The 22,282-nt window shown below is 51.2% G+C and overlaps 4 protein-coding genes and 1 long non-coding RNA gene across 5 annotated transcripts in view; 4 read left to right on the top strand and 1 right to left on the bottom strand.

Moving 5' to 3' along the window:
• The window catches only part of LOC308184345 (olfactory receptor 14A16-like), a 216,742-nt gene extending 213,562 nt beyond the window's left edge, over positions 1-3,180 (top strand). Inside the window, exon 2 of the mRNA XM_080571401.1 lies at positions 1,682-3,180. Coding sequence (XP_080427527.1) covers positions 1,956-2,915 — 960 coding nt within the window. The 5' untranslated portion in view covers positions 1,682-1,955 and the 3' untranslated portion in view covers positions 2,916-3,180. The remainder of the gene's footprint in view (positions 1-1,681) is intronic.
• LOC308184368 overlaps positions 1-22,282 on the top strand; it is a 342,195-nt gene that overhangs the window by 262,663 nt on the left and 57,250 nt on the right. The window lies entirely within an intron of this gene.
• Positions 1-22,282, top strand: part of LOC308184351 (olfactory receptor 14C36-like) — a 154,542-nt gene that overhangs the window by 119,731 nt on the left and 12,529 nt on the right. The gene's annotated exons all lie outside the window — the stretch shown is intronic.
• LOC308184354 (olfactory receptor 14A16-like) lies at positions 3,183-8,679 on the bottom strand. Its single transcript, XM_080571408.1, has one exon. It carries the CDS (start codon positions 7,668-7,670, stop codon positions 6,735-6,737), a length of 936 nt encoding a protein of 311 aa, XP_080427534.1. The 5' UTR covers positions 7,671-8,679; the 3' UTR covers positions 3,183-6,734.
• LOC308184356 (olfactory receptor 14C36-like) lies at positions 16,762-19,157 on the top strand. Its single transcript, XM_080571410.1, has one exon. The coding sequence runs from the start codon at positions 17,016-17,018 to the stop codon at positions 17,949-17,951; it is 936 nt and encodes a 311-aa protein (XP_080427536.1). The 5' UTR covers positions 16,762-17,015; the 3' UTR covers positions 17,952-19,157.

The following is a 22,282-nucleotide window of genomic DNA, read 5'->3' as shown; positions in this document are numbered from 1 at the left end:
TGAACAGGGTAAGTGTCTGTGTGAGGGCAGGCAGGTGCAGTATCCTACAGGTTCTTTTACAGCTGCCACTTATCATGGCTGGTAGGACATGTCACAGTGTCTGTCCTGGCTTCTCTAGTGTAGAGGATGGGGATGATTCCTGGGTAATGATTATCTGCCAAATTGTCAGAGGGACAGGACATGAGGGCTCCTTCTCACAGGTCAAGCTGCAGGCTGTGCAGCCGGGGTGCAGGCAGGGGTGCCCAGGGCTGTGGTGCAGAGCAGGGTCCCTGCTGTGCCTCAGGGGCTGTGTGCCGGGGCAGGGCCTCTGCTGCCTGTCAGGCTCAGCACTCAGCCTGCCCGGGGAGCTGCCAAGGGTGCTGTTAGGGGGGGGGAGATGTTAAAGGCAGTGTGAAGGGGGACTGCTGAGAGCTCATTGTTGGAGAAATCTTCCCAGCCCTGAACAGGGTAAGTCTCTGGCTGCAGGGCAACACAGCTCTTGTTCCTGGTGCCATCTCCAGATTTGCTGGCAAATCCCACAGCCCATGGGAGCTTACAGGAGGACTCTCAGAGTTTCTTTGGAGAAGAGAATGACAAGGTTCAGAGCAGGGATTACCTGCCCAAGCTCTCAGAGGGACAGGACATGAGGGTTCCTTCTTGCAGGGCCGGCTGCAGGCTGTGCAGCCTGGGTGCAGGCAGGGGTGGCCAGGGCTGTGGTGCAGTGCAGAGTCCCTGCTGTGCCCCAGGGGCTGTGTGCCAGGGCAGGGCCTCTGCCGCCTGCCAGGCTCAGCACTCAGCCTGCCCGGGGAGCTGCCCAGGGCACTGCGGGGAGAAACTGTGGGTGGAAGGAGCCCTCCCCCCAGCAGGGCAGGGCAGGGTCCTGGTGATGCCCAGAGGCTGCTGCCTGGGGCAGGCTGCTCACAGCTCCAGAGCACTCCCAGGGCATCTCAGAATGGACTCCACAAGAGAAATGCCAGAGCAAGGGATTCTTGAAGAGAAGCATTCTGTGCTTTGAGATTTCTCCTCTTGCTTTGCTGGGTGGCAGATGACGAAGGGAATTTATTTTTCCATTATGATAAAGACACTGAGTCCCCAGTTCTTGTTACCTTCTGTTAGGTTAGAGCTGCTCCTTAGACTCTGAACTTGAGGAGTTGTCCCTGAAAAGTGCCCTGGGACAGGAGGTGTCTGCAGGGCAGAGCTGAGCACACAGCAGGTGGGATGGGGTCTGTGAGCAATGGCAGGGAGGAGATGTGGGGACAGGGAAGCAGCTGCCAGCAGGGACAACTCCAGGCAGCAGAGACGTGGGCAGGGAGGGAGAGGGAGCTTCTGCCTGAAACGCCAAGGGAGGGGGGATTCAGGCACTCCCTGCCAGGTCTGCAGTGCAGGCACCTTCTCTGCAGCAACCCCCTGCTCTCCTCTGCCACCCAGCACAGCTTCTGCCCTCAGGGGCTTTAGGGCATGAGCCACCTCCTCCTCAGCTGGACCTCCAGAAGAGGAGAGGAGCCTGCGTCCTGCAAGGTGATACACAACGAGGCTAAGAATACCTGCCTTGCAGTGTCACTAGGTGGCATGCAAGCTTGGTAAGTTCAAGGCTCCACTGTGTGCCCATCTGCCTTTCTCTGTGTCAGTGGGTTGGAGCACTGTGGTATTCTTTCTCATTTCTCCACCTGTGTGTGGTTCTCCTACTCTGTCTGGTATGCAGGTGGGTGTAATCTTCTGTTCTGACAGAGACTGCTTTCATCCCCATATCCCTTCAAGGGTGTCTTCATGGGAACAAGATTCCCAAGGTCCATTTTAAGTCAGGCATGCTGTCATTCAGTTGAGTGAGCTGGAGAATGAGCTGACTCATTCAACTCAGGGAACGGTGATTTCCTGTGATTCCTCTGAGACAAGGAGTGGGTTTTTCTCAGAGAAATCTCTCTAACATATATCTGTCTTTTCCTCCATGGAGAGTCAAATATGTGAAGAGGCTGCAAATGTGCAACAGCACCTTCCCCACAGAGTTCCTCCTCCTGCCATTCACAGATACACGTGAACTACAGCTCCTGCACTTCGGGCTCTTCCTGGGCATCTACCTGGCTGCCCTCCTGGGCAACGGCCTCATCCTTACTGCCGTAGCCTGCGACCACTGCCTCCACACCCCCATGTACTTCTTCCTCCTCAACCTCGCCCTTCTCGACCTGGGTTCCATCTCCACCACTGTCCCCAAAGCCATGGCCAATTCCCTGTGGGACACCACAGCCATTTCCTTCATTGGCTGTGTTACTCAGGTCTTTATGTTTGTCACGTTTGTCACAGCAGAGTTTTACCTTCTCACCATCATGGCTTATGACCGCTATGTTGCCATCTGCAAACCCCTGCACTATGGGACAATAATGACCAGCAGAACTTGTGTCAACATGGCAGCAGCTGTCTGGGGCAGTACTTTTCTCTATGCTGTGCTGCACACTGCCAATACCTTTTCCCTCCCCCTCTGCCAAGGCAATGCCCTGGACCAGTTCTTCTGTGAAATTCCCCAGATCCTCAAGCTCTCCTGCTCAAATGCCTACCTCAGAGAAGTTGCATTCCTGGTCTTCTGCTTTTGTTCAGGTACTGTATGTTTTGCTTTTCTGTTGCTGTCCTATGTGCAGATCTTCAGGGCAGTGCTGAGGATGCCCTCACAGCAGGGACAAAACAAAGCCTTTTCCACATGCCTCCCTCACCTGGCCGTTGTCTCCCTGTTCATCAGCAATATCATGTTTGCCTATCTGAAGCCCCTCTCCATGTCCTCCTCATCCCTTGACCTTTTGCTGGCAGTTCTCTACTCAGTGGTGCCTCCAACACTCAACCCCCTCATCTACAGCATGAGGAACAAGGAGCTCAAGGATGCTGTTAGTAAACTGCTTTGGGGGATGTTTTTCAGTACTCGTAAAGTCTTTTTCACTCTCCAGAAGTGAAAATTGTGCATCCCATTCCAATACATTTTTTGCTTCTTTGTTTGTTTTTATCAGTATTAATAAAATTGTTTTTTCCTCATTGTCATTTTGACTGCTTTTGCTTCTTGCATTCCCACATAAATCTTTGGATTCCTCCCACTGCAATGAATGAGTGAAACTGCTCCGTCTCATATAAATGCTTTATACATGTACAAGTAACTGTAAGTCAGTGACGACTCTCGCAACACCTTTGTAATAAACAGGACAACTTGTGTGCACTGCCTGAAGGCTGGAATTTCCTACCCAAGCCAGTGCCAAGAATAGGCCCAAAGAACTGGTCTATACAAGGGTCTGTCCCTGTTTTGGTTCAGAAGGGAATGGCTCATTGTTGCACTGTGACCTGTCAGAGACCAAGGGCTAGATTTAAGACTCACCCATAGGTGTCTGCTGACAGCAAAGACAGCGAATGGTCACTGCATTACATAGCCAGGGCTGTTCCCACATGTGACCCGTAGATGATGTCCTTCAGGAGAGGAATCTGGAGCTACCTGCAGAGCCCAGGGTACTTCCAGGGATAGCAGAGCCTGGCTTGGGCAATGACCGCAGCCCCTCTGAAAGTGAGCGACCTCTCACTGTGGGCTCAGCCACAGGGAAAGAACTAAAGCCAGGTATTCTCAGGGAACCTGTGACTCTGCAGTCTCGGAGAAGAAAGTCTCTGAGCCCAGCCCTGAGCTCTACAACATTGAAACACTCTCTAATATGAAGAGCCACACCACTGCCCCTCTGTTGTTGCCTGTCCCTTCTGAAGAGCTTATAGCCATCCTTTGCAGCACTCCAGGAAAGATCATACACAGAGAAAATGAGGAGGTGATTGGTGACAGCCAACATGTCTTCACTAAGGGCATATCATGCCTGACAAATCTGGTGGTCTTCTACGATAAGGTTACAGCATTGGTAGATAGGGGAAGAGCAACTGACATCATCTACCTGAACTTGTACAATGCATTTGACAATGGCCCCCATGATATTCTCATCTCTAAATTGGAGAGACATGGATTTGATGGGTGGACCACTCACCGGGTAAGGAATTGGCTGGATGATCATACTCAAAGGGTTGCAGTCACTGTATCAACAACAAACTGGAGATCAGTAAGGAGTGGTATTCCTCAGGGGTAAGTATTGGGACCAGCACTGTTTACCATCTTTGTTGGTTACATGGACAGTGGGATCGAATGCGCCCTCGTCAGGTTTGCCGATGACACCAAGCTGTGCGGTGCAGTTGACACGATGGGGGGAGAAGGGAAGCCATCCAGAAGTACCTTGACAGGCTTGAGACATGGGCCTGTGCAAACCTCATGGAGTTCAACCAGGCAAAGTTCAAGGTCCCGCATGTGGTGTGGGGCAATTCCAAGGACAAATACAGGCTGGGCAGAGAATGGATTGAAAGCAGCCCTGAGGAGAAGAAGGTGGGGGTGCTGGTGGATGCAAATCTCACCATGAGCCGGCAGTGTGTGCTTGCAGCCCAGAAAGCCAACCGTATCCTGGGCTACATCAAAAGAAGCATGGCCAGCAGGGCAGGGGAGGAGATCCTCCCCCTCTACTCTGCTCTCATGAGACCCCACCCAGAGTGCTTTGTTCAGCTCTGGGGCCCCCAGCAAAAGAAGGAAGTGGAAATATTAGAATGAGTCCAGAGGAGGGCCACAAAGATGATCACAGGGCTCAAGGACCTCTCCTATGAAGACAGGCTGAGAGAGCTGTGGTTGTTCAGCTTGCAGAAGGGAAGGCTCTGGGGAGACCTTCTAGCAGCCTTTCAGTACCTAAAGGGGGACTACAGAAAAGCTGGGAAGAGACTCTTTGTCAGGGAGTGTAGTAACAGGACAAGGAGTAATGTCTTTAACCTAAAAGAGAGTATGGTTAGATTAGGTATAAGGAAGAAATTTACTCTGAGGATGCTGGGACACTGGAACATGTTGTGTAGAGAAGCTGTGGATGCCCCATTCCAGGAGGTGTTCAAGGCTAGGTTGTGTGGGGTTTTCTTACACTAGGGCCCTAAAGCAGGATGCAGGTGGGGTCTCACACACATGGAGAAGAGGAGGAGAATCACTTCCCTAGACCTGCCACCTATGGTATTATGATGCAGTCCAGGATACGATTGGCTTTCTGGGCTGCAAGTGAACATTGCCAGCTCATATCCAGGTTTCCATCTACTAATATCCCCAAGTGCTTCTCTGCAGGTCTGCTCTCAAACCAGTCATCACCCAATCTGCATTGATGCTGGGGAATGTCCTGACCCAGGAGCAGGACCTTGTGCTTGGCCTTGTTGAACTGCAGGAGGTTCACATGAGCCCACTCCTCAAGGCTGTCTAGGTTCCTCTGCATGGCGTCCCTTCCCTTTTCTGTATCAACTGCACTTTTGGCTATCTCAGATCCCCTCCCTGTCTTCCATGAACCTTAGCATGCTTTCCAGGAGGTTCTGCTCCAACATCTTCCCAGGCACAGAGGTGAGGCTGACCAGTCTGTAGGTCCCTGGGTTGTCATTTTTAGCCATTTAAAAGATAGGTGTTATATTTTCAGACTTTCTGGGACAACACCTGACCCCAACAACTTTTCCAATATGATGGATAGCGGCTTAGGAACTTCATCTGCCCGTTCCCTCAGAACCCTGGCATGCACCTGATTGGGTCTCATGGAGTTTGCACCCTCAGGTTCCTCAGGTAGTTTCAAACCTGTTCTCTCTCTGCAGTGAGTGGACTTCATCTCCCCCATCCCTGCCTTGACATTTTGTGACTTGGGAGGTGTGGAATGGGCTGGTGAGAAAGTCCAAAATGGTGTTGAGCACCTCAGCCTTTTCCATGTCAGTTTTAGTCAGGTCCCCTGTGACCCTTTTTACGGAGTATACAATTTCTTTGTTGCCTTATGTATCTGCAGAAACCCTTCTTGTTATTCTTTGCATCCCTAGCCAAGTTTCTCTCCAGCTGTGCCTTGGCTTTCCTGATCCCATCCCTAAACTCCTGGGCCATATCGCTATAAACTTTCCAATTTGTTTGTCCCTACCTCCACTGCCTTTGTTTTTCCTTTCTATGCTTTAGTTTGATTATGACATCCTGACTCAGACAATGGTCTCCTGCCTCCCTTGCCTCATTTCTTCACTGCCCCAGGAGACATTGGCAGTGCATTCAGGATCCTGTTTTTTTCCAGATATGCTGGTAGGGAGGTCAGGTCTTGTACAGCATTCAAAGCATTTGTGACAGATTCAGAGATGACTGGATGAAGCCTCAAGAGAAGTGTTGTAAACCTAAAGAATAACACGTTAGTACGATTATCTACAGGAAAAGACAAACTCTGAGATCTGTGCATAGAAGAGGAAGCAAGTTCTTGTTGATGGTACAAGGTTCCTTGTGGTCAATTTCTCAGTGCCTTCTGGAACTCGTAGTTCCTCATACTGCAGATGAGGGAGTTCAATGTCAGAGACATCACCGAGTACAGAACTGCCAGCACCCAATCTGATGATGGGAAGCAGATGGAGAGGACCTTCAGGGAGGAAAAAATGAGGTGCTGGAGGCATAGGGAAAATGCTCTGCATTGACGCCAGGGCCCTGCACTGAAAAAAAAAAAAATCCTTTTTAAATGAATAGAAGAAACACAGAAGGCCACCTGTCATGTGACAATAGGCACAGTTACAGAAGGACTCTGAGTGAGTCTGACTGTGTTCGTGTCCCTGCAGAAGTAGAATGAATGCAAGCACTTGTGTACAACCATGGTTACCAATGACAGAATACTCCAAAGCAAAACATTTGTCTGTGATCAATTGGAGATTTCTTGTGAAGAAAGACAGACAGCTTATTCTTTCTTAATTACCACCAGTAGGATCAGTTCCTTCAGTGCCCCTTTGATGTCCTGGTTCCTCATGCTGTAGATGAGGGGGTTCACAGCTGGAGGCACCACCGAGTACAAAACTGTCACCACCACGTTCAGGGATGGGGAAGAGGTGGAAGGGGGCTTCAAGTAGGCAAACATGATAGTGCTGATAAACAGGGAGACAACGGCCAGGTGAGGGAGGCAGATGGAAAAAGCTTTGTGGTGGCCCTGCTCCGAGGGCATCCTCAGCACAGCCCTGAAGATCTGCACATAGGACAGCACAAGGAAAACAAAACATGCAAAGAGTAAACACGCTGAAAACCCAACGAGGCCAAATTCCCTGAGATAGGCATCAGAGCAGGAGAGCTTGAGGATCTGGGGAATTTCACAGAAGAACTGGTCCAGGGCATTGCCTTGGCAGAGGGGGAGGGAAAAGGTATTGGCACTGTGCAGCACAGCATTGAGAAAGCCACTGCCCCAGGCAGATGCTGCCATTTTGACACAAGTTCTACCACCTATGAGGGTCCCGTAGTGCAGGGGTTTGCAGATGGCAACGTAGCGGTCATAGGCCATGACAATGAGAAGCAAATACTCGCCTCCAAGTAAAAAAACTAGCAGAAAGACTTGTGCAGCACATCCCAAGTAGGAGATGGTCCTGGTGTCCCAGAGAGAGTTGACCATGGACTTAGGGAGAATGGTGGAGATGGAGCCCAGGTCGAGGAGGGCGAGGTTGAGGAGGAAAAAGTACATGGGGGTGTGGAGGCGGTGGTCGCAGGCTACAACGGTGAGGATGAGGCCGTTGTCCAGGAGGGCAGCCAGGTAGATGCCCAGGAAGAGCCCGAAGTGCAGGAGCTGCAGCTCACGTGTGTCTGCGAATGACTGGAGGAGGAATTCTGTGGGGAAGCTGCTGTTGGACATTTTCTCTCTGGGCCCTGACAACTGTCCCAAGAGAAAAAGACGGTGAAGAGTTAGAACGGATTTCTCTGCGCAAAACCAAAGCTGTTTCTCATAGACTCTCCCCCACAACACGCCTATCCTCTGTCCTATTTAGCAGGACCTTGCTGCAGTTCTCTGCTGGGAGCTCTGCTTTCTGCTGTCTGAGTACGCCATGAGGGGCAGGACCTCTGCCCATAGACTCCCGAGGAGTAGGTCATGCTCTAATTCTGTGGTATCTGGGAGCAGAGGGGGATGCAGGGGCCAGGTCCGATTTTCAGGATCTCTCAGGTAAAACCCCTCTGAACACTGAAGAGCTTGTCAGTATCTGCACCCAGGAGTGCTGGGACACCACAGCCCCATGGCCACATGGCTGGGGTAGAAGCCACAAGGTTAGTGCCTGACTCTGCAGCTGAAACTGCTGACTGCCCTGCCGGGAGCTCCACAGGTTAGAAAGGCCCTTTGGCAGCTTGTTCCCCTGCAGACACCTCCTCTGCAGGATGCTGAGCACCAGTGCCTGATCCTCAGCTGAATTCCTCCCCATCACTCCAAGGAGCTGACATACCCAAGAGCCCCAGCATAAGAGAAAGACTGAAACAGGTGGAGGGAAAAGGACAAGCAGGATGACCGAGAGAGGGGAGGGACAGATGAGCAAGCAGAAAGGGGTCACCCTGCCTAGCCGTGCCTGCTGCCTGCCAGGCAGCACCATGGCAGAGCAGCGGCTGTCAGCCCTTTGCTGGGCAGTAGGACAAGGCACATAACAGGAAAGGAAGATCTGCCTTCTTCTGGGGCTCTGGCTACCCAGGAGGCAGCTCCTGCCCAGGAACCCCCAGCCCAGAGGGCAGAGGCTAGGAGACAGGCAGGGTGCCAGTCTATCCTCTGCAGCAGGCTTTCCCTTTGCAGTTCCCTCCCTCCATGCTGATCTCTGCTGCATGCAGCCACCCCTGCCAGGAGCTGCTTCTCTGTCCCCACGTCTGTGCCCTGCCAGTGCTCCCAGAACCCATCCCATCTGCTATGTGCTCAGATTTGTCCTGCACCCTCTCAGTGTGTGCAAGTGCTTAAGAGCAGGTCACATATGCCATGACAAAACTGGGAAGGTGATGCTGCTGCCTTCTAAAGGCTTGTGGGTGCAGAAGGCACTTTCTGAGGTTCCTCATAAAATTCGGGGTGACATAAAATCTTCTCTAGTCTGTACAGCTCTGTTTCCATTCCAATCCTGATAAACCAAAGAAAGGTGAAAGCACAACTTCAGGAAAGCCTTGACCTTCCTTTTGAAGAGTCCCCTCTGACATGGTCTGGGGGTGCCATGGACCTGTGAGCAGCCTGCCCTAGGCAGAAGCCTCTGGGCACCAGCAAGACCTGCCCTGCCCTGCTTAGGGGGCTCCTTCCACCCACAGCTTCTCCCTGCAATGCCCTGGGCAGCTCCCTGGGCAGGCTGAGTGCTGATCCTGGCATGCAACAGAGGCCCTGCCCCTGCACAGAGTCCCTGAGGCACAGCAGGGACCCTGCTCTGCACCACAGCCCTGGGCACCCCTGCCTGCACCCCGGCTGCACAGCCTGCAGCTGGCCCTGTGAGAAGAAACCCTCATGTCCTGTCCCTCTGACAGTTAATCAGGCAGATAATCATTGACCCAGGAATCATCCCCATCCTCTACACTAGAGAAGCCAGGACAGACACTGTGACATGTCCTACAAGCCATGGGAAGTGGCAGCTGTAAAAGAACCTGTAGGATACTGCATCTGCCTTACCCTTACACAGACACTTACCCTGTTCAGGGCTGGGAAGATTTCTCCAACACCGAGCTCTCAGCAGCCCCCCTCCACACTGCCTTTAACATCTCCCTCCCTTCTCGCAGCCGCCCTTGTCCCCTGCAGGCAGTGCCCCCAGCCCTGCTGCGCTGTGCAGAGGAGCTGCTCGTGGGCAGAGCTGTCTCTCTGCAGCGCTGCCCGCTTGCCAGGAGCTCCCCTTGGGCCCAGGAGCCCAGCCCAGCTCAGCAGCACAGGGAGCTCTTGACAAGTCCCTGGGCCTCCAGGGGAATCGGCTTTGAAACTCACTGAAGCAATCCCTTATGTTTCTTCCCACACCTGGGGAGCTACACTTACTTCCAGCAGTGCCATTTCTCCTGTCAGGAGAAGTTGCATCAAAAAATCACCTTGTCCTCTTTCAGTTTTAGGCAGGACACCCAGACGGTGACTGGCAGGAATCACGTTTTCCCAAGCTGAGGCAAGAGATCACAAGGACTCAATTGATGAATATCATTCTGAGTTAATTATGGTAATTACAGGAGATTGAGAAGAGCAGTGAGTTGTTCAAATGCAAATTCCATTTGACATTTGAAGTGACAGAGGTTGTCCAAGTTAGCAGTCATTAGGACTTTAGAGATTGGTTATATAGGTATTTGCATTTTGTCAGTGTATACTGCCTAAAAATGTTTCCTTCCTTTGCACCTTGTCACTAACCTGGGAGCTGTCCGGTGGCAGTGGGCTAAATCCTATAAACCTCCCCTATAACATCTCTCTCTCCTCCCCAAAACTGGGAGAAAATTAATGGAGAAGAGGTAATTTAGGGACTGTACTTTCTAAAAGGTGTATTATCACTTATTCTGAAGTGACATAGGAGTTACCTGCAGAGAAACAAGCACAGACATGCAAAAGCATTGGACAGCTTGTGGTGGGAATAGCTGAGGGCTCTGGTGTGGCTGAGATCTCCACCAACAGAACTGAGGTCCTTGTCTTCTCAGCTATCTAGGGCTGCCATCTCTTCCACTTAGGACCACGAGAGGACACCAGCCCCAGGGCCTCGTTGCCTCCTCAGCCCTGCACAGAACTCGTGAGGTGTCCAACCACTGTTCTGCACTTGTGTGCTGCTCACCTGGGATCCCCACTCAAAGTCTTTTATTTCCTTCCTCACACTCCTTGGGATCTGGGACCCCACAATTTCAGGGTCATGACAGTCAGGGCTGACACGGTTCTTCACATCCCTGGCCAGCTCTTTCTGGCATGCAGGTATCAGATCCAGTTTTGTATTACCTCTGTTGGCCCATCTGGCAGCTGGACCAGGATGCTGTCCCAAGACGCTCTAGAAACTACCTGGACTGTTTGCACTCAGCTCTGTTCACCTTCTGGAAAATGGCAGGGACATTAAAAAGCCCTCAGGGAGACCCAGACTCATACATCCAGAGACTTCTTTGGGGTGCTTAACAATGACTATGTCTACTTCCTCACCCTGGCTGCAGGGTCTTTTTTTTCCCATTATGATTGCACCCTTAGTGACCCCCTCTCTGATTGGCACCCACAAGGGCTCACGGAACGTTTCACATGTCACATAGAGGAGCCCCATATATCCAAGCAGCTTCAGTGAGGAAATCCAACTCTGGATCATTCCAGCCTGTCTGTCCTGAAGTCTGTATCCATCCACTGAAGTGTCCCATAACTGCATGTCCTGTCCCACCATGCCTTGGCAGTGACTCCATGGATGACAGAAATCACAGGCTCCAGCTTGTCCTGGTCCAACTCCTGGCTGAGGACGTTGGTACATCTTTGAAATGTTACACCTCAGACCATGCCTAAAACTTAATGCTCTCTGCAATGACAGTGAGAAACAGAACTGGGATGGACAGTGGGAAGAAAATTCTTCTGCCCTCATCTGCCAGGCCAGGGAAGAAATCACCCTGGGAAGAAATAGGTTTGCTTTCAGTCTATCTCTGCAGCCCCTGAGGGCCATTGGTGGAGGTTATGCAGCTCTCCAAGAGTCTCAAGGTACTGCTGAGAGGCACACTCTGAAAATGGTTGGTCTGTTCCTTGACAGATACATCAAGGGATAAGTAAAGAATGGAGGAGAGAAAAAAATAAGTGTTTGAGAGCATAGGCACATGAGTGGAGTGCCCTACATCTACTAAATTAGGAAGCTCCATCAATTCTTTTGACGGTATAGGGGCCTTACAGAGGCATCTTGATAGATTTGAACACTGGTCAGTTGCCTACCATATAAAAATTAACAAGAACTAATGCCAGATTCTGCACCTGAAACAGTGTATTTCTGGATGTACGTATAGACTGGAGGACATGTGGATGGAGCATAACCCTGCAGAAAGGGATCTGGGGGTTGTGCTTCATGGTAAGTTCAGGAAGAGTCAACAATGTTCCCTGCAGTGACCAGGAGATGGTGGAGTTGATCCTGTGGGAGGACCGCGTGGCTCAGAAAAAGCAAGCTCACAACTCTGGTCTTCAGGAGAGCAGTCTTTGGCCTATTCAACAATCTGCTTGGAAGAACACTGTGGGATAAGGTCCTGGAGAGAAGAGCAGTCTCAGAAAGCTTGTTAATATTCCAGGGTCACCTCCTCCAACATGAAGAGCAGTCCATCCCAAGAAAGACAAAGTCAGGCAAAAATGGCAAGAGACCTGTATGGATGAACCGGAAGATTCTGGCCAAACTCCAACACAGAAAAGAAGCATAGAGATGGTCGAAACAAGAACAGATAACCTGGGAGGATTACAGAGGCCTTGTCTGAGCATGTAAGGAGGAATATCAGAGAGCTAAAGCCCGACTGTAATGGAATTTGGCCAAGGATGTCTAAGGCAGTAAGAAGGGCTTCTAGAAGTACATAGGTGGCAAAAGGAAGGTTCGGGAATATGGACTCACTGCTGAATGAGGATCAGGATCTGTTGGCACAGGACAGGGAAAAGGCTGAAGTGCTGACTTCCTTCTTCACCTCAGTCAGTACTGGCAAGAATGGCCTTCAGGAAAGCCAAGTCAAAGAGAATGGGGGAAAAGTCAGGGGCAAGGAAGATGTACACTTGGTGGGAGTGGGTCAGGTCAGGGCATACTTGACCAAATGGGATACACAGGTCTATTGGACCTGATGGGATTTACCCAAGACAGCAGAGGGAGCTAGCTGATGTCCTTGCACGGCCACTCTTGGTCATCTTGGATCAGCCCTGGTGAGTACCAGAATGTCCCTCCTAGCTGCAAGAAGCATTACTTGCAAAGGCAAATGCCATATTTCCTAACATTCCCCACACCATCTATAAAAGAAAAATGCATTTTTTTCAGTGTTGTTTAAATAACTCAATAAATGAATATTTTTTACTTATTTCTCAGCTCAGCCTCAACTTTGCCTTCCAGACAAAGTCTTTTGGAGCATCTTCTGTCTTCCAAGACTTGGTCACATGTTAAAGGAAAGATGAAAACAGAACAAACTCTCTTCAAGACAGCTGTTGCACAGGGGTTCTCCAGGGCAGAAGTGTTTTAGTGCAGGGGAAACTGGCTTTGAGAGGGTTTATAAACAGTCATGGAGTGTGTCTGCACAGCATGAAATGTTTATGTTTCTCATACTGCCCCCAACGCCATGTATGTTGGAGGTGTGCAGGACATTGTGATGGGACACAGCCAGGAGAGCTAACCCAAAGTGTTCAAATTGATGTTCCTCACCATCCAGCACCCCCTGCAGCCTACCACCTGACTACCAAAAGCATGCCATGCACACCAAATACATGTCCTGTGAAGAGCGGCTGAGACAGTTGGGATTAGCCTGAAGAAAAGAAGACTCCAGGAGACATTATTGTGGCCTTCCAATACGTAAATGGGGCCTACCCACATGTGTAGTGACTAGACTAGACAAGGCTAGACTAGAACAGAATAGCTCAGTTGGAAGAGATGTTCAAAGATCATCTATTCCAGCTACCTGATCTCTTCAGGACTAAAGAAAAGTTACAGCATATTAATGAGGACAATGTCCAAATGCTTCTTGAACACTGACAGGCCTGAAACAACAACCAGGGCCCACCACCCCACTACCAAAAGCATGCATGCACACCAAATACCCCTCCTGTGAAGAGTGGCTGAGAGAATTGGGATTGCTAGGTATCAAGAAGACAAGACTCCATGAGAAATTATTGTAGCCTTCCAGTACATAAATGGGAACTGCCCATGTGTGTAGGAAGAGAAGAGAAGAGAAGAGAAGAGAAGAGAAGAGAAGAGAAGAGAAGAGAAGAGAAGAGAAGAGAAGAGAAGAGAAGAGAAGAGAAGAGAAGAGAAGAGAAAGAAGAGAAGAGAAGAGAAGAGAAGAGAGAGAAGAGAAGAGAAGAAAGAGAAAGAGAGAAGAGAAGAGAAGAGAAGAGAAGAGAAGAGAAGAGAAGAGAAGAGAAGAGAAGAGAAGAGAGAAGAGAAGAGAAGAGAAGAGAGAGAAGAGAAGAGAAGAGAAGAGAAGAGAAGAGAGGAGCAGAACAGAACAGAGCAGAAGAGTTAGAAGGGACCTTCAACGATTGTCTAGTCCAACTGCCTGACCTCTTGAGGGCTAAACAAAAGTTACAGCATATTAATGAGGGCAATGTCCAAATGCTTCTTGAACATTGACAGGCCTGGAACAAAACCGGGGTCTCAAGGAAGCCTGTTCCAGTGTTTGACCACCCTCACAGTACAGAAAATATATCCTGCTGTCCACTCTGAATATCCCCTGACGCAGCTATGTTCCATTCCCACATGTTCTGTGATCAGTTACCAGGGAGAAAAGATCATCACCTCCCTTTCCACTTGCCCTCCTGAGGAAGTTGCTGAGAGCAATGAGGTCGCCCCTCAGCCTTCTTTTCTCCAGACAAGACAACCCAAAGTGTCCTCAACCTCTCCTCATAGGACATCCCCTATTACCAGTATTCCCCCTTTCCCTTGGTCTCCCAGCCGACAAGGTTCCTGGTCAGATAACCTTGCTGGAAGAAACATTTTGTCTCTCTCTCATTCTCTCACCAGGCAGTGTGACTGACCAGGTCTGGCTCCCTCACTGCCTCCTTTATCACTTGTCGGTCAGGTTTGTGTCCCTGGCTGTGTTGGGCTTTATCCCCAGGAGGTAGCCAAGCACCACCCAGAAGCTCTCTCCCTCCCCATTCTTAACAGAAGAGGGGGAGAGATATAGGAGAAAGATGTGGAGAGACTGTATCAGGGAGTGTAGTGATAGGACAAGGGGCAGTGCTTTAAGCTAGAAGAGAGTAGATTTAGATCAGATCTAAGGAAAAAATTCTTCATGCAGCGGGTGGTGAGGCCTGGAACAGGTTGCCCAGAGAAGTGGTGGTTGCCTCATCCCTGGTAGTGTCCAAGGTAAGGTTGGATGGGACCTTGAGCGAACTGGTCTAGCGGGAGGTGACTCTGCCCCTTTCACAGTGACTGGAATTAGACCTAAGGTCCCTTCTAACCCCATAACTTCTATAATTCTATGAGCCTTCTGGCCAACAATTGGTTGTGTAGTCTGTGTAGACAGAGGGATTTCATTTGCTGTGAAAAAATTCCTTCTCCTGAATATTAACAAGTGCTTGAAAGAAATGGAATACACTGTGTCAATTTGTGGGGGTCCTAACTGATAAAAGGACAGGAAAAGATGATTCCCATAAGGAACTCCTACTGTGATATAGGAGAAAAGATAGCACTGGAAATAGGCGTCTGTCTCTAGCTGACAGAAGGAAGAACAGTGATCGCATCAGTCTGATTCAAAGTCGGTTCCCTGGAGGCCGAAGGACTTGTCAAGAGCTCCTGTGCTGCTGAGCTGGGCCGGGCTCCTGGCCCAAGGGGAGCTCCTGGCAAGCGGGCAGCGCTGCAGAGAGACAGCTCTGCCCAGGAGCAGCTCCTCTGCACAGCGCAGCAGGGCTGGGGGCACTGCCTGCAGGGGACAAGGGCAGCTGAGAGAAGGGAGGGAGATGTTAAAGCAGTGTGGAAGGGGGCTGCTGAGAGCTCACTGCGGGAGAAATCTTCCAGCCCTGAACAGGGTAAGTGTCTGGCTGCAGGGCAGCACAGCTGTTGTTCCTGGTGCCATCTCCAGATTTGCTGGCAAATCCCACAGCCTATGCATCTTTCAGGAGGACTCACAGAGCTTCTTTGGATAAGAGGAGAACAAGGTCCAGAGCAGGGATTATGTGCCACAGCTGTCAGAGGGAGAGGACACAATGGTTCCTCCTGGAGGGGCTGGGTACAGGCTGTTCAGCTGGGGTGCGGGCAGGGGTGCCCAGGGCTGTGGTGCAGAGCAGGGTCTCTGCTGTGCCCCAGGGGCTGTGTGCCGGGGCAGGGCCTTTGCCGCCTGCCAGGCTCAGCACTCAGCCTGCCCCGGGAGCTGCCTAGGGCAATGCAGCAAGAAACTGTCAGTGGAAGGAGCCCCCCAGTCAGGGCAGAGCAGGGTCCTGCTGGTGCCCAGAGACTGGTGCCTGGGGCAGGCTGCTCACAGCTCCACAACCCCCCCCAGACCTTGTCAGATGGGACTCTTCAGAAGGAAGGTCGAGGCTAAAGCTGCTTGCTGCGGTCTGGGCTTTCCTGAAGCTCTGCTTTCAGCTTTCTTTGGTTCATCAGGATAGGAATGGAAACAGAGCTGTACAGACTAGAGAAGATTTTGAGTTTCTGTCACCCCAAATTTTAAGAAGAACCTCAGAAATTGCCTTCAGCACCGCAAGCCTTCAGAAGGCAGCAGCAGCATCACCTTCCCAGTTTCATCAGGGCTTGTGTAACCTGCTCTTCAGCACCTGCACACACTGAGAGGGTGCAGGGCAGAGCTGAGCACACCAGATGGGATGGGGTGTGTGAGCACTGGCAGGGCACAGACGTGGGGACAGAGAAGCAGCTCCTGGAAAAGACTCCTGCAGACAGCAGAAATGGTCAGGAAGAAAGGGAACTGCAAAGGGAAACCCTGCTGCAGAGGATAGACAGGCACCTCCTGCCATCCCTTGCAGTGCAGGTGGTGTCCCTGAGCAACCCCCCTCAGCTCTCCTCTCCCACCCAGCAGAGCCTCTGCCCTCTGGGCTGGGGGGTCCTGGGCAGGAGCTGCCTCCTGGATAGCCAGAGCCCCAGAGGAAGGAAGGTCTGCCTCTCCAGTTATGTGCCCTGTCCCACTGCCCGGCAAAGGGCTGAGAGCCGCTGCTCTGCCATGGTGCTGCCTGGCAGGCAGCAGGCATGGCTGGGCAGGGTGACCCCTTTCTGCTTGCTCATCTGTCCCTCCCCTCTCTCGGTCATAGTGCTTGTCCTTTTCCCTCCACCTCTCTGTGTTGCTCTTTCTCTTACGCTGGGGCCATTGGGTATGTCAGCTCTCTGGGGCAACAGGGTGGGGGTAAACTGAGGATCAGATGTTGGCACTCAGCATCCTGTGAGGATCCCCCAAGCAGAGAATTGTTTTTCTTAGAGTGCACTCACCTAGCACAGGTCAGAGTGCCAGCCTGGGAGCAGGAAGTACGCCATCCGATCTGGGGAGAATGAAAGTGAGTGTTCAAGGAGTCTGTGAGAAACAGAGTGGATTTTGTTCAGAGACCCTGTCCTGACTGTATTTCCCTCCTTGGACAGGCAACCATGCCCTGAGGCAACAAATGTCCAACAGCAGCTTCCCCAACGAGTTCCTCCTCCTGCCATTCGCAGACACACGCGAGCTGCAGCTCCTGCACTTCGGGCTCTTCCTGGGCATCTACCTGGCTGCCCTCCTGGGCAACGGCCTCATCCTCACAGCCATAGCCTGCGACCACTGCCTCCACACCCCCATGTACTTCTTCCTCCTCAACCTCGCCCTCCTCGACCTGGGCACTATTACCACCACTGTCCCCAAAGCCATGGCCAACTCCCTCTGGGACACCACAGCCATCTCCTACTCTGGATGTGCCGCCCAGGTCCTTTTCTTTTTCTTCTTGATTGGAGGAGAGTATTGTCTTCTCACGATCATGGCCTATGACCGCTATGTTGCCATCTGCAAACCCCTGCACTACAGGACAATAATGACCAGCAGGACTTGTGTCAACATGGCAGCAGCTGCCTGGGGCAGTGGCTTTCTCAATGCTGTCCTGCACACTTCCAATACCTTTTCCCTCCCCCTCTGCCAAGGCAATGCCCTGGACCAGTTCTTCTGTGAAGTTCCCCAGATCCTCAAGCTCTCCTGCTCAGATGCTTACCTCAGAGAAGCTGGGCTTGTTGTGATTAGTTTGTCTTTAGCCTCAGGGTGTTTTGTTTTCATTCTTTTCTCCTACGTGGAGATCATCAGATCAGTGCTGAGGATGCCCTCTGAGCCGGGCCGGCACAAAGCCTTTTCCACATGCCTTCCTCACTTGGTTGTTATCTCCATCTTTTCCTGCACTGCCATGTTTGTCTACCTGAAACCCCCTTCCATCTCCTCCCCATCCCTTGACCTGGTGGTGACAGTTCTGTACTCAGTGGTGCCTCCAGCAGTGAACCCCCTCATCTATAGCATGAGGAACCAGGAGCTCAAAGATGCACTGACAAAGCTTACTCAGGCAGTAGTCCTTCAGCGGCAATAAGCTGCCCATAGAAGCATTAAGGTTGGAAAAGACCTCCAAGATCATCTGGTCCAACCATTGCCCTACTACCAATGACACACACTAAACCTTGTCCCTAAGCACCAAGTCCAACGTTTCCTTGAACACCCCAATGGACAGTGACTCCCATGTCTCTTCACAAGGGAGTTCCAATTGGTCTCAGGAAACTCCTGGTCTTTGAGCTTTTTGTCTGTGATGATCTTGTTTGTCCAGAAATACCTGCATTCACTCCACTTCTGCAGAGGCCTGAACCCATTCTGTCGTATGTTGAGATGCTTGCGTATGAGTCTAGTGTTATGGTACAGCTCTGTCACATCTCATTAATAAAAGGGGATTTCCTCACTGCTGGTGCCTGGACGTTGGGTTCTTCTTCCAAATCTGAGGTCAGGAAGAGGTTGAAGAAATTGTTTTATCTTGAGGGGGAGGACATTGCTCTATGAAATTGCTCTCAATGGCTCCATGTCCAGGTGGAGGTCAGTGATGAGTGGTTTCCCTCGGGGGCCTGTCTTGGGACCAGTACTGTTTAATATTTTTATCATTGACATAGACAGTGGGATTACGTGCACCCTCAACAAGTTTGCAGATGATACCAAGCTGAGTGGTGCAGTTGATAGAGCAGACGGAAGGGATGCTGTCCAAAGGGACCTGGACAGCTTGAGAAATGCACCCATGTGAAGCTAATGATGTTCAACAAGTCTAAGTGTACCGGGCTGGGGCAATCCCAGACAGGAGTACAGACTGGGAGAAGAACTCATTGAGAGCAGCCCTACTGAGAAGGACTTGTAGGTTCTGGTGGACAAAAAGTTTGACATGAGCCAGCAGTGTGCACTTGCAGCCCAGGAGGCAAAATGCACCCTGGGCTGCATCAACAGAGGAGTGGCCAGCAGGTCAAGGGAGGTGATTGTGCCCCTCTGGTCTGCCCTTGTGAGGCCTCATTTGGAGTGTGGGGTCTCTAGCACAAGAAGGATGTTGATCTGTTAGAGCAGGTCCAGAGGAGGGCCACATAGCTGATCAGAGGGCTGGAACACATCTCCTGTGAAGAAAGGCTGAGAGAGCTGGGGCTGTTCAGCCTGGAGAATAGAAGGCTCTGGGGTGACCTCACTGAAGCTTTTCAGTGCTTAAAGGGGGCTTATAAAAAAGATGGAGAACAACATTTTCCTCAGGCCATAATTGACAGGACAAGAGGAAATGGTTTTAAACTAGGCCCCTCACTCTGCAGAGCATCACCACCAGCTCTGGGCACTGCAGGGAGCACAGGGAGGGGACAGGAGTGGCAGGTCCTGTCCTGCCAGAGGAAAACTCAGGTGTTGTCTGAGTTGTGTGGCCGTGCTGGGTGAGGACTCACAGCAGGGGATTTGTGGTGCAGAGCCAGGACTCGTGGACAGGAGTAACATGCAAGTGCAGGAGGCAGGTGGCCAGTCTGGGCCATTGGTGGAATGATTAGCATGGGAAGGTGGCCCAAGACATTCGTCATCCCCATCCTCTGGCGATGGCTATTCCTAGCACTAGTTGCTCATTCTGGTTTGTGGCTGAGGTTTGCTGCCAGGCCACCCACATCCTCACCTTCAGCTCCCTGCCAGTGTCAGGGCAATGGCAAGCCCTGTACAACCTCTTCCCTGGATGATACCCCTTCAGACCCCAGAGCAGGGATGTCTGTGAAGCCCCCTGTGGGACATTGTCAGGGCAAGGCAGGCTCCAGGCACAGGGGGAAGGGGAGAGCCATAGGGAGAGGGCAGCAAGGGCTGCAGTGGGGATCATGCTGGGGGACCATTGCCCACCCTGAACACACCCTTCCCTGTGCTGTGTCTGAACAATGGGGCCATGGGGCCATGTACAGGGCAACAGGGCTGGGCTGGTGCACGGACAGAACCCAGACATGGGCCATGAAGCCTCTGCCAAGAGGTGACAGAAAGGAAGGGGATAAACAAGGAATTAATGGACGATTCCTTTGTTATGCAGGTATGATTGGGGGAAAGGCAGTGCTCACCTAGAGCTTGTAACTGCAGTAAAAGTCAAGAGTAAAAATCCAAGCTTCAGTGACTGCATTAGAGCCCAAGCATGGACAAGACAAAAGCAGGGCTGCTGTTGAAAGGGGGGGGTGACTACATAAGAGCAGACCCTGATGGGTCTGGAGGCACTCAGTGCCTTCTTTACCTTAGTTTTCACTTCTCACTCCACAGGTCTTCAGTCCTCTGTGCTTCAGGAGAGGGACCAAGGAGAACAGGGATGGACAGAAATTTCATGAAATCCCACAGGATAAATGCCAGTTTCTGCCCCTGCAGGGGACTAACCTCGGCAAAGACACAGGCTGGGGGCTGCCTGGTGGGGAGCAGCCCCATGGGAAAGGTCTTGGTGTGCAGGGGACTGGGCAGGAGGCAGACAAGTGCCCTGGCTGCAAGGGAGGCCAGCAGCGTCCTGGGCTGTGTGAGCAGGACCCTGGCCAGGAGATGGAGGCAGGGCATTATCCAGAATACTGCATCCAGATTTTAAATCCCAAAGCCAGGGAAGATGTCGGCAAGCTGGAGTGGGTTTGGGAGGGGCTGCCAGGATGGTTGGGGCCCAGAGCACTTCACCTCTGAGGAGAGGCTGGGAGAGCCGGGCTTGTCCAGCCTGGGGCAGGGAGGGCTGAAGGGGATCTCCTGGAACCTGCCAGGACCTAAGAGGAGCTCATTGAAAGGGAAAGAAGCCACTGATATGGAAGGAGCTGGGCTATCTATTGTCTGACATTAGTAGAGGAAACGTAGTGAAGCCTCAGGCCATAGCATGAGCTCTGCCTTGCCTGAACGTGGCATGTAGTGGTGACTGAGCAACAGTGAGCGGCATTGTGTGGGGCTCTGGGTGGCACCGATGAGGGACGGGGGATGTGCTGACCATGGAGGTGCCAGAGGGGAGCCTGCCCTGGGAGATAACATCAGCCATCCTGCCCTGCAACAGAGAACCACCAGTCTGAAGGAACATAACATGTACGTGTTAAGAACTGATTGGACTCTAGCAGAGGAAATTAAGCTTGTACAGGTAGGAGAAGCCAGGGAAAGCTTTGAGCAAGGTCCCTCCTTGGAAGCACCCAGCTCAAGCTGATATATGGCTACCATTAAATTCTTGCTGTGTTCAAAAAAAGTCAGCTCTGAGTGAATTCTGGATGCCTGGGGGTACCAGGCTCTGTGCAAGACTCCTATCCATCTTTTTCTTTCAAGCTCTAGGCCTGAAAGATGCCAATTGATATCAATTAATATCAGTAAAAAAGAAACAAGGAACTGAAAGATCTAAATCTAAGAAAATGTGTCCACACACTTTGCATATTCTACAATTCTTGGGAGGGGGGAGGGGTTCTCTTGGTTTAATACAGTAGTCATTGAGGGGATTCTGTGTCTATTGGGGTTTTGTTTGTTCATTTGTTTCTTTCTTGTTAAAGGTCAGTGTTTCCCAGAACTGGGGTTCTATGGAGGACACAAATGCCTTCAGCTACAGGATCACAGACACCTCCTGCCAGTGCCCATACCCTGGCACCCCAGACCAGCTTCCACCTGCAGCTCCAGCAGGATCTGGTCTCCCACAGATCCTCCGTGACAGCGACCAGTCCTGGGCAAACACTTCATGTACAGTGTTGCTTTGGAAACAGGCACTGCATGTCTCTGGTCAGACAACCAAGGTCTGCCTGGAACCATGAATAACCTTCTCAACATTTTAAAAACATATGAACATTTTCATCAGCTGAACTAATTGAGTGCCTTTAATAATACAGCGATGTTTACCCACCATGGAAGAACGTCAATTTCCAGGAAGCGCACTAATTGCAGGTGGAGAAATATTGATTTTTCCCCTGTACTTCCACAACCTCTGCTCAACCCTGCTACATTTTTAATCTGCCTCATCTTTCAGGTGCTGTTGGCTCCCCTGAATAAATGACCAAGGCTAAGGGCATCTTTTCAGTAGACTACCTGGATATGTGCCGTTCCAATTGCTCTCCAGATTTCTCCCTCCCCTTGCTTTTTTTTTCATTCAGATACTTCTCAACTACCTGGCTCCTCCATGAGCTTCAGGGAATTAGAGAATTGCCCCATCTCCCAGAAGTCCAACAAGCTTTAGTCAACTCCTTAACCGTGTTCATTCTTTTCTGTCTCTTTTTCTAAGACTTCTCTTGTGCAAATAACCCTAGCGGAAAATAGATCCCCTTAGATGCAGCTTGGTCGTGGCAAATGTTTCTTCTTCATTATAGGCCTGAGTCTTGGCTGTGGAGAAACTTTCCCAAAAGGTCCACCAACTTAAAAAGAGTATTCCTTCCTCCACACCTGCATGAACCAATATCTCAACTA

The sequence above is a fragment of the Anser brachyrhynchus genome (assembly GCF_964034855.1).
Source record: "Anser brachyrhynchus genome assembly, chromosome: 31".
Lineage (NCBI taxonomy): Eukaryota > Metazoa > Chordata > Aves > Anseriformes > Anatidae > Anser > Anser brachyrhynchus.
Note: the sequence above shows the minus strand (reverse complement) of the source record. Positions and strands in the feature narration are given on the sequence as shown.